Source organism: Equus przewalskii, chromosome 26, assembly GCF_037783145.1.
Source record: "Equus przewalskii isolate Varuska chromosome 26, EquPr2, whole genome shotgun sequence".
NCBI classification, from domain to species: Eukaryota; Metazoa; Chordata; class Mammalia; order Perissodactyla; family Equidae; genus Equus; species Equus przewalskii.
This window is the reverse complement of record NC_091856.1, coordinates 28,188,136-28,206,565: the sequence shown is the minus strand read 5'-3', so window position 1 is coordinate 28,206,565 and position 18,430 is coordinate 28,188,136. Positions and strand designations below refer to the sequence as shown.

General features: G+C 57.8%; 1 protein-coding gene across 4 annotated transcripts in view; it reads right to left on the bottom strand.

The window, feature by feature from the left end:
• NEK6 (NIMA related kinase 6) overlaps positions 1–18,430 on the bottom strand; it is an 85,000-nt gene that overhangs the window by 23,741 nt on the left and 42,829 nt on the right. For all 4 annotated transcript variants that reach the window (XM_070596135.1, XM_070596139.1, XM_070596137.1 and 1 more), the window contains 3 exons: positions 8,941–9,081; positions 7,572–7,634; positions 3,135–3,245 (listed from right to left, as the gene is read on the bottom strand). In XM_070596135.1, the coding sequence (XP_070452236.1) occupies positions 3,135–3,245; positions 7,572–7,634; positions 8,941–9,081 (315 nt within the window). The remainder of the gene's footprint in view (positions 1–3,134; positions 3,246–7,571; positions 7,635–8,940; positions 9,082–18,430) is intronic.

Here is an 18,430-nt window from a genome sequence, read left to right as displayed (position 1 = left end):
TGGGATTGGATCCGGGCACCTCTGACAGTGGGATAGTCGCTGGCCTGGCACTAAGGCCCCGGGGATCTTCTGAGGCTCCATCCTGGGAGAGGGACCTGACAGGTGAGCTGCCCCAGGCTCCCGGCACAGACCCCCAGCACAGGACCCCCATTCCTCCAGGGCCACACCAGGCCCCCTAGGTGGGCCGGGCGGGAGTGTTCTTTTCGCTGTGATGTCAGCTAATCCTCAACACAGCATTTAAGCGGGGACGTGCACAGCGGCGAGGGGTGATTTGGTAAATGTCACGTCCTGTAAGCGCGTGTGACATTTAGCGGGAAGGCGCAGAGTCTCTGGTGGGTTTCGGGGCAGTGGCAGCTCCCGGCTCCACCGTCTGTCGTAAATAATGCCGGTGCCGCGGCTGTGGTGGCGCTGCTCGGCCGCTGAGGCTACGGGCCCTTGGGACACAGGTCAGCCTGGTGGGCAGCCACGTTGCGGCCCCAGGCCGGGGCCCTGGCAAGGCCCCTGTTCCCCTCAAAACCCAGAGGCAGCCGGAGGGTGGGAAAGGCCAGGGAAACCGAGCTCCTACCAAGCCGAAGAACTGTGCAGGGTGCCTTACAGATGGGGAAACTGAGGCACAGGGACATGCCCAAGGTCATCCAGCAAGTGTGTCTGACTCCGGGCCCAGGGTCGCTCTCTGGCCCTGCCCCGCGTCTCTCACTTGCTGGGGGCAGCACCCAGCCAGGCTCTGCAAGTGAAGGGCCTGGAGCCAGCACAAAGGGAATAAGAACAGGCAGGGGATGGGGAGCGAGGAGGGGTGGGGGGCCTGGTGACCATGGGAGGGGAGGCGCCGCGCCAGGGCAGGAGGAGGAGGGCTCAGAGATAGGAGGGCCTGGGGCACCTGGAAGCTGGGCGGGTGAAACCCAGTGGGTGAGTGACGGACTTGAACTCTGAGTCAGCAGTGGCCTCTGGTGAAGTCAGGGAAGGGGCGCAGGGAGAAGGGGAGGGCGGATGGGCAGAAGGAGCCCCCACCCCAGGCCAGGCTCTGGGGGTGCTGGACACCCACGTGCCTCCTTCCTCTCTTTCGGCTGGAAGGAGCTTTCCCAGCCCTGAGGTCCCACACTGCCCTCCCCTCTGCATCCAACGGGACTGCACGGGTGGAAACTGAGGCCGGGGAAGGGGGGGTTGATTTGCTTGGTTACCCCGTAGCCCCGACTCTGACTCCTGCCCCGCTCCATGGATTGAGAGGTCGCAACGGGGCCTGGGGTCTACCGGGGCTGACGGGGTACGGCACCCTCCCCGTGGGCCACATTCCAGGGTTCTTCTCCATCATCTCGGCTCCTCCTCCTGTTCTCCCCGCCTCGCCCCACCCTCCACTTGGCATCCTGTCTTTCTTGTACAGCACAAAGCTCGCCAGGTTTACTCCCTGCCGTGAGTCTCAGGAAGCTTCCTGCTGACCTCGGGGCAAGGTCCCGAATGGCCCTCCCCTTAGCCCCCCACCCCACCCAGCACGCTCCTAGGCCAGAGTGCTTTGTGGACCCCTGTTCTCATCCCTCTGGCCTCTTGCACAAGCTGCTCTGCCACTAGACTGCGAGTCCCCCTCAGGTCTCCGCTCAGTGTCACCTCCTCCAGGAAGCCTTCCCTGGCTCCCGCAGGTCCTGAACCGGGCTTATTCTCACCAGCTTGTGACTGACCCTTCGTGGGTCTGCCCTCCCGTCAGAAGGCGAGCCCCCGAGGGCAGCGCCCGCGCGGCAGCACCCCCAGGTCTCAGCACAGGGGCTGGCACACAGCCGGCGCGGGCTGCAGGCGTGTTCCGCAGGAGAACGACACGTGAAGGAGAAACAAAGTGGGAGGCGGGGAAAGGAAAGAACGAAGACATGACAGAGCACATCTGTTCCCACCAGGGACCCGTGCGGAGATTAACATCCCTGCAAACGCATTAATATGTCAACGAAAATATAAAAGCAGGTGATAACAGCTCAAGTAATGCCACTTCCCACCGACGCCCGTATTCCTAGGAGCCAAATTTCAGAAGAGCAAGCGCCGAGCAATTGCTCAATCCCCAGTGCCTGGTGCGAAAGACAGCGAAACCGTGTCTGGTCCCGTCCGCAAGTGTGGCTGCGAGCAGGGGAGGGGCTCAGATGCAGACAGACGGGGCCGGGGGAGGGAGGCAATGGGGCCCCATGACAGTAGCCTGCAGAGGCAGGTCAAGCCAACAGAGCAGTGAGGGCCTTGAGGGAGAAGGGAGCAGACCTAAGGACTCGGGCCTGGGGGTCCCACTTAGAGGCTGTGCTGCCTCAGACAGGTGACTAAACTTCTCTGAGCCTTGCTATATGAGGAGAGTGTGGACTCAGTGAGTGATGCATGTGCTCGGCATGGTTGCGGCCCACAGTAGGTGCTCCATCAGTGGGGCTGTGATGGTCCCTGAGTCCAGACTCACGGTAGGCCTGGTCCTGAGCCCCAGGAGGTGGGGCAAGGCGGACGGAGCGGTGTGGGGCTGCCGTGGGATGCAGAGCAAGAGCCAGACCTGGCGCTGAGCCTGCCTGTGGGACGTGGCAAGTTGCTCAACCTCTCAGAGACCCCTGGCCTCGGCCATCACACGGGAATGAAAATGCCCCTCAAGGGCTGGAGGGGCCCTCGGGAGGTCATCTTGGGGAGGATGTCCATTGGAGGGTCCCATGCTATGAAACAGAGACCTTGGCCAGAGGCACAGCTCTGTGCCCACACTGCTGGATATCCTCAGGCAAATCTCTTAACCTTTCTGGACTCAGTTTCCCCTTCCATAAAATGAGGCAGTTGGACCCACAAGACACGTTCCCAGATTCCGTGAGCTGGGGTCTGACCTAACATGGGGTTCTATTCCCCACTCCTTCTTCAAGGCAGGAGAAGCAGCCCACGAGCCTGTGGGCAGGCTGGGACAGTAGAGGCAGCCAAAGGGGTCCTTTTGGTCCACGGCTGGCCCTTGCCCAGCAAATGGGGACAGGGCTCGAAAGGGCACTCACCAGGCCACAGCTGAGACCTGGGGGCATCGGCAAGGGGGGCGGAGGGACCCCGAGGGGCCGCCTCCGTCTAAGGCCAGAGCAGGGAGGAACCGGGCCGAGGAGGGGCTGCCAGAGCCCGGGCAGCCCCCAGCCCCCACCCTCCCGCCAGGCCCTCACCTTGATCATCTGCGAGAGGTCGCCCGCATCGGCCAGCTCCAGCACGATGTTCAGCTCGTTGTCCTCGATAAACGAGTCCAGATACTTGATGATGTTCGGATGGTTCAGTTGCTGCCCAAAGAGAAACAGAAAGGCGGCGGAACCAGTGAGAGACGGCCCCCACGCCTGCCCGTGCTGGCACCCAGCCGGCCCCTGGCACTGGCTGGAGACATGAGTGTCCTGGGGGAAAGGCCTGCGCTGGGGAGTCAGGCAGACCTGGGTAACACAGGGGAAGCCATTTTGCATCCCTGAGTCTCAGTTTCCTCATCTGTAAAATGTGCATAATGTTGCAAAGAGGAGTCATGATGATTCGATGGGGAAATGCTCTTGAAATGCCTAACATGGTCCGTGCACAGAGCTAAGACTCAGTAGATGCTTGTGGACACGATCCTGGCAACTGTTTCTAACTGAAACGAACTGTTGACACCACAATGATTCCAGGATCTGGGAAAGCAGAGCGGACTCAAATATTCTGTCACAGCATGGTCGGCCCATCCACACGGGGTCCCATTAGCCGACAACCAGAGGCCACGGCAGGGCACATTTTCTAAAAGGCCCAGAAGCTGCTAGAAAAGGGATGCATATCTATGCTGCATGCTGACCTGTGCTTGTCCTTGGATTCTAAAACGAGGGGGAATCTCGCCAGACATCACCCAGCCAAGCCATCTCCCATCCCCAGCCCTGGCCGGCCCATCTTGCGGGGCTGTCCTGCTGGGCCACCCAGCAAATGTCACATTACAGTTTGAGCTTTCCCGTTCAGGTCTATGATCCATTTCAATCTTTGTGTACAGCGTGAGGGAGAGGTCAAGGCTCACTTCTGTCCATCTGGATGTCCCGTTTCCCCAGCACGCTGGATTGAAAGTCTTCCCTTTGCCCACTGAATTGTTTTGGTGCCCTTGTCAAAGAGCCCCTTCCCCAGATTTTGTTCTGGGCTTTCCCCAGGGCGAACACCGACCATCACATCAGCTGCCCTCAGCAAACACCACTTTCCATACACAAGCTTTTCATTTACAAGAAAAGTATCGAAGTAAGTGAATGGAAACTGGGAAATGCTTTAAAATCTCTAAAGCACGCTACCAAGTGCTGGTGTTGTTCCTATTCTTTTTTTTTTTTTTTAAGATTTTATTTTTTTCCTTTTTCTCCCCAAAGCCTCCCAGTACATAGTTGTATATTCTTAGTTGTGGGTCCTTCTAGTTGTGGCACATGGGACGCTGCCTCAGCATGGTTTGATGAGCGGTGCCATGTCCGCGCCCAGGATTCAAACCAACGAAACGCTGGGCCGCCTGCAGCGGAGTGCGCGAACTTAACCACTTGGCCACGGGGCCGGCCCCAGTGTTGTTCCTACTCTTATAGATGAGAACGCCCTGTTCCTTCACCCCTCCCCCCGTCTTCAACCTTACCTCATTACTTCATGGGGAAATCTCACCCCTCTTGGGGAGGGCTCCCCAAAACCCACCTAGGTCATCAGTCTGGGCATCACAGTTTTTCAAATGACTTGGAAAAATTAGAGGGGGGCTTGGGTGGGAGTTAGAGGTTCAGTGGAGGGGGCTGTTCCCTCGAAGTGCTGGCTCCTGGGAGGGGAGGAGGTCCCTCTCCCCACTGCTGGGCAGGTCTGAGGCCGGGAGGTGAAGTAAGTGCCTTCAAACACCCAGTCAGTCCCCAAAGGCAGAGGCTGGGGAAAAAGGGTCAACTGGGCGAAATCCCTGAGGCCTGGAAAGGGAAGGGATTGGCCCTGGGCCCAAGTTGAGCTCAGAACCTGGTCTAGGGACCACAGACTGTCATCCACCTAGAGCCCATTCTCAGCCTGCAGCCTCTTGGGGAGCCCAGCTGGGTCAGAAAGGGAACACGCTCGGGCCAGGGGTGTAGAAAGTGCTGCAAAGATGTGGGTGGTTGGGTCCTGCCTGGCAGTGGTTTGTGAGCGGGGGACGGGCGGGTGCAGGAGGCGGAGGGCCCCCTGCTCTGGCTTCACGAATCTGGGGTTCAGGACAGAACTGTACCTCAAGATTCACTTCAGTATGGCCCCTCTGGCAGCCCTGGCCAGCCTCCCCCTCTCTTGTGTCCCCACAACCCATGGCCACCACCTCCTGAGGCTGCAGCATGAACATCTCGTCACCTCTCTCCCCCTAAACTTGGAACTCCCCAGGGTGGCGTCGTCCCTGAGGCCCAGGGCCAGGCCTGGAGTGGCAGTGGCTGCTGAGGAATGGATGATAGGCAGAGGTGGTAGAAAAGGCCCATCAATGTAAGGTCCCCTCTTCGAATCTCCGCCATCAGGGGCCTCACTCCCTCACACTGGGGCCTCTCTGGGACCTGGGACAGAACAAGTCTGTCTGTCTAGGATCTGTCTTCCTCGCTGGGCTGCATCTCCTGTGCCTAACACACTGGTGCTCGAAATTGTGCTGAATCCACGAACCCATGCCTGCGTTCCAACAGGGCCACCTTCCCGCCCAGCCGGCAGCGTCTGCTCCGGGAGGTTTTGGGTTTCGGGTCTCGGCGTGGACAATATGAACGGTGTTGCACAGTGGCCCCTCTGAGAACCGTGCTCCATTGTTTCATAGGAAACACCTCGTGCCCTGGCACATCCTGTTGACTTCCCACGGGCAGGCCAGGGAGCGGGACTGGCATTCGGGAAGGAGGCGGCATTGCCCGGCAGAGGTTATAACCATGATGACAAGGGCTGCCTCTGACGCACCAGGCGCTGCGCTGAGCCCCTGCAGCACATCTTCTCCCCAATTCCCCCCACACCTCTCAACACGGCACTGGAGTCATCACCTCCTGCAGATGAGGAAACTAAGGCCCTGAGAGGTCAACAGCTTTCTCACGGCCACACAGCCTATCTCCGAAGCCCATGGTGGATGGCACTCGGCTGCACGGCAGCCTGGGGAAGGGACAGGCCCCCTCCCGGCGGGCCAGCTTCACGCCACGCTGGGCTTTCCCCAGTGAAGGGGCTGCAGTCGCACATTCTGCACCCAGGGACCCAGAACAGGGGCCATCCCAGCGAGCGCTCACAAGTCACATCTGGCCACATCCACCCAGCTTTCAGCTACTTCAGGGGTTCCTCTGTTGTTCCCACGTTCAAGTCCTGCGTCCTGAGCGTGGCATTCGAAGCCATAATCTGCCCTCCGCGTCCACACTGTCAGGGTTCCTCGGCAGGCTCATCTCAGCCTTCCAGATTCCAGGACGGGACCCTGGCCTCCGCTGGGTTTCTCCTGGACTCCCTGGCCCTTGGTCGGCCAGGATCACCCCGGACAGTCACCATTGGCTGCCCACCTCTTCCCCTGCCGCCTGGGGGTCCCTGAGGGTGGGACTGAGAGCCTAGGGCAGGGCCGGGTGGAATAAACCACTAATCTGAAATCCTGCAGCTGTGGCTTCGGCAGGCGGCCCTGAGACCAGCAGCCCCACTTCACCGAAAGCTGCTGAGCCAGCTCTCTCTGTTTTGTGGGAAGGGAGGAGGATACCAAGTAGGCGCCTACTGTGTGCTCTGCTGCACCAGGCCCTCTCCAGATATTACTGTATTTAATTCTCTCTATCCACCCCTATCCTGTGAGGCAGGTACTCTCACCATTGAGCAGACGGGCAAACTGAGGCTCCGGTAGGTCAAGTCACTCGCTTAGGGTCACACAGTTTATAAATGAAGACATTAGGATTTGAACCCAGGCCTCCAAAGCCCGTACCTTTCCTCCTCCTCCGTCACCCCTGAGGTCCCAGGCAAAGCCCTGAGCCTGGAGAGCAGGGGGCGGATTCCCAGGAGAGAACAGCACCAGGCCAGGGCCAAGGCTGGTCCAGAAAGTTCTGTTATCTCTGACTCTGGGGAGGCCAATGTGGACGCAAATGGGGACGACCACAGACCCCACCCCCGCCCCGCCCTGGACAGGCCTGGCACATCGTCTGTCCTTTCACACAACCCCGTCCAGTGAGCCCCGCTCCGGCTGAACCAGGGACTTCTGCCCACAGAGGGACCCCTCCCCAGCTGGGCATCCTGCCTCTGCCTGTGGGGGGCCTGGACGAGCCCGACAGGATGACAACCCCGGGCCCTCCAGCACCAGGAACTCTGGGCCACACGCTGGCTGCTAATCCCCCCAGCACACCAGGCTGGCTTTGCCATCTCCTCTACAGGGGGCGGCTCCTGCGGCAGCGATTTGGGGGCCCTTGGGGGAACGACTTGGGTGCCGAGTACTGCCATCCACAAGCAGGATCAACGTGGGGCAAGGACAGTCAGTCTGGGGGCACCGTGAGGGGTCCATGCTGACCCAGCCACAAGAAAATGAATGAGCCACTGCCCCGAAAAGGGTGTCCTTTCTGAACCTAACGGGCTACAGGCTGTGATGGCTATGACGTGGCCCAGCCTGGGGCCCGGGCCACCTTGAGGAAGCGAGGGTCTACTGGGCCCAGAGCACTCACCTTCAGGAGGCCGATCTCCTTGACGCAGTCCTGCCTGGCCTTGGCGTCCATCATCTCAAATATCTTGGGCGAGACGAACAAGAGAAAGGTGGATTAAAACCCAGCACCCAGTGACCCCCACCGGCAGCCACGAGGACCGGGACTCCAGTCCTGGCTCTCCCACCTCCTCGCCAACGGACCCCCGTAAGGACAACGGCTGGCTTACAGGGTGCCCACCACATGCCGGGGGTGCTGTGCTGACCACTTTATGCCAAATCCTCACAGCGACTCCCATGAGACAGGAGTCACTGCCGCCAACTTACAGAGGAGACTGAGGCCCAGAGAAGGCCCGTGACAAGTGGCAGGCCAGGAAACAGGCTCAGAGCCTCAGTCTTCACCTCTGCCAATGGGGCCAATAGCCCGACCTCACAGGGTGGTCGTGCGGACTGAGTAAGAAGATGCAGGCACAGCAGGCGGCACCGTGCCCCTCCCACCCCGGCCCCGTTCGTGCTCCTCCGCGTGGGTCCTCCCAGCACCTTCTGACTTATTTCCAAGGAGCTCCTCCTCAGAAGACGAAGAGCAGAAACAGGCCTTTTCTGCACAGAGGAGCCGGCCCTCCTCCAGCGATCTGGGGCTGCACGCGGTCCACACATCAACAGGGACACCATCCTGCTGGCGGGCTCCGAGCCGGGGTTCTTTGCCCACCTCCCTACCCGTGACTGCACCTCGTTGCCTCCTCTCTCCTGGCCTCCTCTGCCCAGGTTGTTCATCTCATTCTTTAAGGACAAATGAGCAAATCCAGGACCTTGGGAAGCTATGCTGGAGGATTCAAATCCGTGTCCTGCAGAAACGCGGGCTCACACGGGCCCAGCGGCTCTCGCTGAAATGCTTCCCAGCCAGACTCTCCTGCTTAAAAACGTCTGCTGGACCAGCTTCCTCCATTCAGGAGGGACACGGAGGTCAGTAAGGACGCTCTAGCCCAGGAACAGCAGGGGAGTGCTGACACCAGGGTCGGGTGGACACGGGCCGGCGTCTTGGCTCCCTCTTAGCTCACTCTGGCAAGTTATTTGCATCTCTGCACTGTTTTCCTCATCTGAAAAATGGGACGATAATCCCACCCACAGGACTGCCATCAAGGTTCTCTGAGCTCCTGGCATGACCAGTGTACAGCAGGAGCTCAGTGCACGCTCATTTGTTTTCTCCTTCATGGCCCATGATGAGCTTTCATACACACGGAGTCCACCTGATTCTCTCCACAGCCCAGTGAGGTGGGTACTAATCTCCCTCACTTATGGAGGGAGGGCAGGGGGGGACTGGCCCAGGGCCACAGCATGTAGACACAGAGGCCGGCTCCTGCCACGCAGCCCCGGCCCCACGGTCGGCGGCTCACCTGCACCTTCTTCAGAGCCACCGTCTTCCTGTCCAGCAGGCAGGTGGCCTTGTACACCTCGCTGAACTGCCCTCGGCCTATCTTCTTCTCGATCTGGAAGTCTGCCAGTGAGCAGCGAAAAGACAGGGCATTCGGGTGCCTCTGGAGGGGCGGGACAGAGGGCATCAGTCAGGCTGGAGTGGAAGGCTGGACCTGGGCAGCCGGGGACCTGGGAACGTTGCTCCTTCAGAACCCCAGAAACCCGAGCAACAGCTCTTGAAGGCGCCGTCGGGACTTCAGTCACCAAACCCTCTGAAAGCCAACATCGCCCCCTCGGAGCTCTCCACACCGCTCCAGTGGATCCCCGTATGACCCCACTCTGCAGACAAGAAACCGAGGCTGCCAACCGGTCTCCTCCACAGCACTATCGCCACCCCCACGATCTGGCCACTCGGTGGTTTGCGCGTTTCTGTCTCCCACCCCCAGAAGGCTGGCTTGGTGGAGCCAGGGCCTCGCCCACGTTGCCCACTCCTCAATCCTCCATGCCCAGGTTGGAGCCAGCAAGCAGAGCAGGTGCAATAAACACCCAGCAGATGGATGTCAAAGGCCTGGGCAAGATCACATAGCTTGGGGGAGGCCCTGCAGGGTCTCACCGGGCCCACGGCCCTCCACGTGTAACCCCCAGCCCTGACCCTGCGAGTCACCGTAAGAAGCAGCAGCTTCCCTCCTGGGGGACCGTTCCCATCTCGGAGATGAGAAAACTGCAGTGAACTATGCAGCCTCACATTCTGAGCCCATTCTTTGGATAACCTGCCCCCTTTACGGTGACGTGAAGAACCCAGAGACTTCACACTGACTCTCCAGGGACCAGCACTGAAGCCCACGGTCAAGCTGGAAGACCTGCCCAGGGGTGGAGATGCCAGGGGAGGCAGCCTTGGCCAGTGTCTGCTGCCCCGCCATGACATATGTGCTCACGTGCTCTCAGGGGGGAAAGGAGCGATGGGGAGAGGAGGCCACGCCTCTGGTCTGCCCCTTGTCAGCCTGGAGAGATGGGCTCTGCTGTTGCCATGTGACAGAGGTGGAAATGGAGGCCCAGGGGGCCAGCCCTGCCCTTGTCACACGGTGACGTGCAGACTTCCCTGCCCTCTCTCCCACTACAGCCCCCATGGGCCACTCTGGGGTCGGGGGTCACAGACACTGGGGACCCTCCCCAGCTGAGTGGTAACATGAGGACAGGGTCTCAGTCATTGCTGGATGCTTCACACGTAGTAGGTGCACAGAAATGTCAGTGGGGTTTGGTTTGGGGAGTGGGGGTGGGGTGAGCAACACTGAGAGCCACTGAAGCAGAGGGAGCTGAATTTTCTGACGTGAAAACACCTCTGCTGGGGTCGGAAGCATCCGAGAGGGTGGAAGATCAGGTGACCTATTGGGCTGCGTTCTGGAACTCTCCCTACCTGGAATACCAACATTGAGATCAATGAGCCCCTGGAGACACCTTGGGAACCTTGTGTGACTGGCAGTTGAGTATTGGGCCAGTGGCCTTGGTCCCCGGCTGGTGACCTGGGGCAGTTACACAGCCACTCTGTGCTTCCGTTTCCTCGTCCGTGAGGTGGAGCTCACAGAAGCATGCGTGTCTCAGAGGGTCACGACGAGGATCGCGTGAGAGCGCCAAGCCCTGCACACAGTAGGTGCTCAGGGGCCGCTGTAGGTACTGCCAGGCGGGGCAGGAGTAAGGAGCCGGGGCCCTGAGCAGCTACTCCCCGGCCCCTGTCCCACTTGAGGCCCAGCTCTGCGCCAAGGAAACCCTACCAGACCCCCTCCTGCTGGGAGTGAGTCATGCGAGGCCCAGCCTCCCTGCCCGCCATCCTGCTGCCTCCCTCCCTCCGCCAGACAAAAGGTGGGCCGACCATTGGCCCTGAAGTCTGGAGGCACAATTACCTCCAGAGGCGGGAGATCTGAAGATGCTCCTGCCTGGGTACCGAGTGGGAGGGAGGGCTGGAGGAGGAAGCTGATGGTCCCCCATGGGTGCTGTCTCTCAGGCAAGTTCTTCAGGGACAGCAGTTAACCTACCTATATACTGAGAGCCCACCAGCATAAAGCAAGCAAGCATTTATTGAGCACTTACTGCATGCAGGCACCATGCAGAACGCTTCCAGTGGCCTGTGAGTAGACGTCATTGCTGTCCCCATTTTAGGAAACTGAGGCTCGGAGGGAGGCAGTGACCGGCTCCAGTCCCCATGGTGAGTAATGGCAGGGCTAGGACTTGAACCCGGGACCCTGGACTCCGGAGCCTACGCCCTTGGCACTGTACCGTGTGGCCTCCCAACTCAGACTCCGCCTCTGTTCATCCTTCAAGACCCCGTGACCAGCGGGCCTACTTCCTGCCTCGGCCCCACTTCTTTCAGGCACCTGAGCCCCACCCTGTCCCCGACCGTGGGCCTCTCCCAAGGGGGGCCCTCAAAAGTGAGCAAATGCTCAGGGCGCACTTGTTGAATGACACAATGAGAACAGCCTGGCGCATGTGACCCAGCCACCGTCACTTCTATCAGTGCAGCCCAAATCAGACACCCTCAGAAAAGGACAACTTTCCGGGCACCTGGAGGAATCCACACACTCATGAACATGAGGACAAGCTGACAGCTTGGGCACCTACTTGGATCAGTTACTGTACTAGCTGCTTAGACAGATTTTATAATTTAAGTCTCCCTGTAAAGTGAAGCTTTTAATCCCATTTTATAAATAGGGAAACTGAGGCACGGTCACACAGGTAGTCAGTGGGGAGCTGGGACTTGAACTCCCTGATGATCTAGAACAAGCCACGCTGGGGGGTGACATGGGGCATGGTCCCTCCCCTCTCTGGGCCTCAGTTTCCCCTCTGGTACATGAAGGGTTTGGAGGATGTGACTAAGGTCCTTGCCCTGGGAACACTGGGCTTCTCAATGTGACGAGTGGGAAGTTGGCTGGAGTCCCTGGCATTCTCCGTCCACCCCAGGGACGCGCCTTGGTGGGAGGCCACACTGCCCAGCTCCACAGCCGCCCCCCGACGCCCCCAGAAGATGTGGGTGACATCCCAGCCAGCATCACTGAGACTCCAGCTGCACATCTGCATATGCGATGACCCAGATTTGCATTTCCCGTCACAACCATCAGGCCTAATTAGAGGAATGAGCTCCTGCACGGGGGGGGGGGGGGGGGGGGGGGGGGCAGGTTACGGGGCAGCAGCACCCGCGTGAGGGGCGGCCCGGCAGGCTCCGGGGGCCACCACTGCCCTCGCAGGGGTCGGGATGGGGCCCTGTCCCGAGGTGGCCTCTGACCAGGTGGGGGCACCATGGGACACGGGGCTCCTGGGCACGGCTGCCTGAGCCAGCTGAGTCCTGATCCCGATTTAACTCAGGGGTTTTGAGTGGAAAATGGAAAGGTGAACTGAGTTCTTGACCCAAAAGGTCAGGCCTCTTTCTGTTACCACCTCCAGGGCCTGCCTCCTGTCCTGGGTCACCCAAGCGAGGTCATCCATAAGGAGGGGATGAGGGGATGTTAGTAAGACCAGCCCCGGGATTTCCCAGGCTCCAGGAGACGAAGTCGGTGGAAAGGGCCTAGGGATCTCTAAACTGCAGGCAAACTCGGGGCTGGCCCAGAACGGCTCGAACAACGGCGGCTCCAACAGCAATACTCCTGATGGCCTTTCTGACAACGGCTCATCGCATGCTTACTGTCCCCTGTTTTGTCAGGGACCCCATGCTGGCTCCTGGGAAAAATAAACACAACTCCTGGGGCACAGCTTGGCAGAGGGGTGAACCCCACTCTGGCGCTGTCAGTTGTGACACTGGGACCCATGGGCTTGGGTTCAAATCCCGGCTCTGCCACTTCCTGGCTGTGGGCCTTGGGCAACCCCTCTGGGCCTCAGTTTCCCCTCTATACAGCAGAGATAATGATGGTGCTCCCTTCAGAGGGGGGCCGGGGGGTAAATAACAAATGAAAGCACTTAGGAGAGGGGCTGGCGCATAGGAAATGCTCTCTGTCGGTTGTTGTTGTTATTGGTACTGGCATTGGAGAGTGTCTGTAGGACGGTAGCACCTACTTCCTAGGGGCTGCGGATGAGCGGTCGCAGGGTGAGCACAGTGCCAGGCCTGGTGGATGCCTGGCCCAGGGAACAAGCACAGGGATTTCTTGGCTGCTGTTATCAAGGTCACACCGTCCCCACCCCACCGAGGGTCCGCATTGGGGGCATTTCCAGCTCCGGGCTCTCGAGCTGTGAAAACGCAAATGAATTTTAAAATATAAGAATAAGACCCATGACATCCCATCTCCTTAACACTCACGATGTCGGATGCCACGCTGGGTGTTTACGCCAGCTCACTGAATCTTCACAGCCCCATTTCACAGATGAGGAAACTGAGGCTCAAAGAGGCCATTTCCCCAACATCACCCAGCTGCAGTGAAGCAGCGAGGCTGATGTGCCCCTGCAGGGTTGTGACTTCAGTGTCCCCTGCATAAGTCACCCAGGACTGTGCTAGACAAAGGGATTGCCTAGGGCCGCACAGTGGGCACTGGAGGCCATTTCTGACTCCTCATCCCTCTTCCCCAGGGTGGAAGCCCCTTAGTTCCCCCTCAGAGGGAGAGGAGATGGGGTGGAGGGGCTGGGAGGAGGCGGCAGGGATGCTGACTGATGCCAGCCGCAGGGGGCCCAAGGGAGGAGGCTGCGCTGCCTGGGGAGGACACGATCTGAGAAGGAGGAGCCTGGGAGCAGCTCCCCGGACAGCTGGAGGAGTCTGGAGGAACCAGGAGCCAAGGAGATGGCCAAGGTCCTTGAGTCATCCCTGCCCCTACCCTCCCAAGAAATGCCGCCAGCCTTCTCAGGACCACCCCAGGACACCCCCGCCCCAGAAAGCTCGGAGAAACCCAGCTCTCTTCTCCAAGTCAGATCAAATTAGGCCACCAACACCCCCCGCCCTGTGCTAATTTGGGTTTAAAATGTTTGAACCACAATAAGCCTGAGCCATCGACAAATCCTTTCTCTTTCTTTAAACAGGAGCATAAAATTACATATTAAAAGAATAAAAATGCATTCGCCCAATTAATTTTCTGAAATCTCATTAAAAAATTTAGCCTGACTAAGTCAGACTTCTGACCTGAATTTTAATCATCCTCACACTGGATGGGTCTTTCTTCCCTGATATTTGCAATGCATCATTAATTTTAAGGCAACCGTTTCTGTGATTTTAAAAAGCACATTTCATCAGAATGACATTTCCCGTAAACGAATTTCACCTTTAAAGACATCTGACATGGCGTGTTGGGAACTTCTAATGGATTCAGTCTGTGTGTACATAGCGATGCGCTTTAAACCCGTGTTGCACCAAAGAAGGGCACGATTTACAGAGTCCATATTGTCAGACTCTTTATGAGGCCAACCCTACTCGGCTCTTCGCGATCTGGCTAATTTCAAAGCCAAAGCCCGTCTTCCCTCTGGCAGATCTAGTGGCAGAAGGCGCACCTCGGGGCCACGGGACCTGCAGGGGCCCCTGGCTCTACCCCTCAATAGCGAAACGGACACGTTACTCATCTTGGTTTCCTTCCCTGCACAATGGAGCTCTGAATAAGGCCCACTTCTCCGAGTTCAGGTAAGTGCCAGGTGTCATACTGTAGGTACGCCCACCACCCTGTCTGAGCCCGGAAGTCTACAGGCATTTCCAGGGGCCATCAGCTCAGGGGAACAGTGAGCGAGACACCGAAAGCCTGGAGGATGCCTGATAACAACACCTAAACTCATGTCCCTTGAGCGGCTCCCCCAGGACAACCCCGCCCAAGCGAGCGCAGGGAGGGCTGAGCTGAAACACATGGGTGCGAGAATTGGGAACCAGCGCTGACAACTGACAAAGACTGGAAGGGGGAAAACAGTCCAGAGATCAGCCACGACGCCAGAAGGCCGGATACCTCCCTGACTTCCCTCTCCCTCAGCCTTCAGTTACCACGTGCGGTTGGTTTTCCCCACTGGAAGTTTCTGGAAATCTTCCCTGCTCATGTCCGGCCCTTTCCGGCCGAGGCATCCATCTCCCCTGGGTGAGGGCAGCAGCTCCTCGTTCTCCTCCCGTTTTCATCTTGCTTGTGCCTCGAGCCTTAGCCACCAGTGATCTTTCTAAAACCCAAACCCCTGCTCAACTTAAAACCCACACTGGGCTCCCCATTCACTCCAGACTCATTTCCGAATGACAGAGGATGGATCCCAGGCCTGTCATGACCACCAGCCAGGCCACCTAATCGGAGCTCCACGTATTCACTCACCTAACCAGCCTGGTCCCGCACCTTCAGCTCCGGCTCCTTCCTTTTCCTGGAACATCCTCCTCTCCCCGTCCTGTCCCAAACCCCTGATCATCATTAGCCCACATGTCATCTCCTTTCTAGAGCTTTCCTTGTCCCACCCCGATGTCCCGGGTGGAACTAGCCACCCCATCCTCTGGGCTCCCTCAGCATCTGTCCGTCCCTCCATGGGGGCGTCCCCCTCAAAGCGCTGGCTCAATCTGCTTCTATGTAGGGCTCCCAGCAGACCCATAGCAGGGGACCCAGACAAGCACTTGCTGAATTGACAACACTTAGCAAACACTTCTTGAATTTTAACGGCAGTTAATATTTGATCATTAAATCTTATCTACCTACTGTTATTGCTTTGGGAAGATTTTCACAAAGATTTTGGTCTGCTCATTGCAGACCTAGAGACAGCTGCCCCATCGTCTGCAAAGTTACGCACATTCCTCCCTTCTGAACAGCGCCGAATATAACCGGACTTGGCACGTCCCAGCCAGGTTTGCAAAGACTTTCCAGACGGAAGACACATTAGCTGGGGCTTTCTCAGACAAGAACACCTTTCTCCTTCTTGGAAATTCCTGTGGTTCTTAGCGGGTCAGCTGAGTCTTGTGTGTCAGTCCCAGTGAAAATGCTCTGCAGTGCTGGTAAATTGGTAAAATCATAAAGTATGGGGAGTTTAAGCTCTTCTTCTCAACTCCATTCATTCATTTATTAGAAACTTGAATAAAAGCAGGCACTTTCAGCATGCTCAAGCATATATGAATTTCACATACGATTCTGCTGGGTTCAGTAAACATATTTTCATATGTTGACAGCTCTCAGAGCCGGAAAGCTCCTTGAAATGAATAAACCACTAGCCTCGGGCACAGAGGATTAAGAAAAACCAAGTTTGAGTGTTTGCTAAATTGTTCTTTCTACATTGGGGGTATTTCCAGCCACGGGTTCTCTAGCCATGGAAACGAAAGTGAATTTTAAAATATAAGAATAAGATCCAGGACACACCGATTCCTTAACACCCACAATGTTGGAGGCCAGGCTGGACATTTATCTCATTGAGTCTTCACGGCCCCATCTTACAGATGAGGAGACTGAGTCTCAGAGAGGTCATGGACTCAACGTCACCTGGATGCTGAAGGACGGAGTTGAGAGCCGAACCCAGCCTGGTCCAGAGCACAGCATTCTTGTCGTGGAGCCTGGCTCCCTCCTCTAAGGATGATCTCAGGAAAACAGCAGGGTCTCCTGCCATAAAGGAAAATGCCTCTGCCGTCAATGTGAGGTGTTTCTATGTTCTGAAACAGGCAAGCTTCGGGCCGTGATGTCTCCCCAGACGGTGTTTAAACACCAGTGCTTCATGAGACAGGAGAGAGAAAGCGTCTGACTGTCCTCGTTCCCGTCCCAACCTGCAGCAGCCACAGTGTCAGCGCTGAGGCACGCCCCAGCTCTGCACGCCCGGCCAGATGCTGGCGGGACCGGGGGCATCTTCTCTGACAGCCGCTGCCCAACACCGAGTAATCGTATCTAATTGCTCTTAACTATGTCATTACCCACTCCAACACGTGCGACGGCACGCCGCGGACGCAGCCACCACTGCCGCCCACCGCCTCCTCGCCTGGTTCGCGTAATAATTACGGGGCTCTCTCCTCTGCCAAATGAGGCTGTAATTAACCCTAATTGCTCAAAATGCAACTGGCTAATTCTGGGAGATTAATCAAGGGGGACTCAATTGTTAGCGAATGACTTAATATGACAAATTGCTACATTACCCGAGGAGGCCCCAGTCATCAGTGAGATGTCCTGGTGGACTCTGGATGAGCAGTGTAAACGGGCTTCCAGCTTTCTTGGATCTGCCTTCCTGAATTCCAGCTAGGAAATGGGCCCCTGCACCCTAGGCAGTAATGGGAATGGAGAGTACAAATAGCATAGATGCCTTGGGATTCTCCACGCGCCTGTGTGTCTACCAGTTCACACGTTGCTTCTGTGTGAATCTACAGAGGTTCTCCCTCCTTTGGGCTGAAGCAATTCTGCACTAGGGAGCATGGCTTGATTGAGAGTTCAGAGGCAAGAGAAGGATTTCAGACTCCCCTGCCTCCTTGGCCAGGCACTTCTGTGCAGTGTATAACCTGTACAACTGCACATGGCAACCCTGACCAAAGAGGTCAAACCCCAGTCCACTTGAAGTCCTCTAAGAGGAACTAGGCAGTTAGAAGCTGTGACAATCCTTCTATGGCTCAGGAAGGTGATTATCTCTGAGCCTGCCCCTGATTTAGGTCTCACAGTCCTGGAACAAATGCCAACCCTGGACAATTAATTTTCAACATTCCAGGCTATCCACAGGACCCTATAGCATCTGTCCCTGGCCAATGTGCCCAGCCAAGCTCTGTCCCCTCCATCCTTTGCATGCCACTTCCTCAAGGAAGACTCTCTGGCCCCTAGTTCAGATCAGGTGCCTTGTTGGAGCTCCACAGGCCGCTGAGCGTCTTTAGCCTTCTTTCCTATCCTTCTCTCCTGCAAGGCTGTGTGCTCGCTAAGAGCAGACGGGGTCTGGCTCACACACAGCCGTGCGCTGGGTGGGGGCACTGCAGGTCTCTGCAGTTCATTAACTTGTGGGCACTCAGGGGCTCTTCCGTGCCTGGCCCGGGATGGGGGGGACCAGTGAAGCCCGGCCCTGGAAGATTTTCTGTCTAGGAAAGGAGCAGACGCAGGAAGCAGTCCCGCAGAGGGGTGTGATGGTGGCCATGACCGAGCCTGTGCACAGGCGTGGAGGCAGACAGAGGAGGGAGGGGGGGACGAGAAGGCTCCCCAGGAGCAGCGGCATTTGGACCGAGGCTTGGAGGAAAAGCCAGGGAGCGCACTCCAGGCCCAGCGAACAGCATGTGCAAAGGCACGGGGTATGCGAGCAGCTCAGAACCCTAGAAGCCATGTTTAGAAAAGCTGCAAAAGGCTGCCTGGCCCTCCAAGGATCTACAGAGAGGGTGAGGCAGGTGTAAGGAAACCAGTGTCCCTGAAGCTCTGATGGTTCTAGACAAAGAGGATGAAGAGGGCCAGACACGGTGAGGACCAAACAAGGAGGCAGACTCTGGCTCATCGCAAGGAAGCACTTTCTGAGCCCGAGCACCCCTGGCCTCTCCCCCGCACCCTCACTCTCTCCTTGGGGCCTCCACAATGCCCTCTATGTCCGCCCTTCTGCCCAGTGCTGACTCCTCTGAGA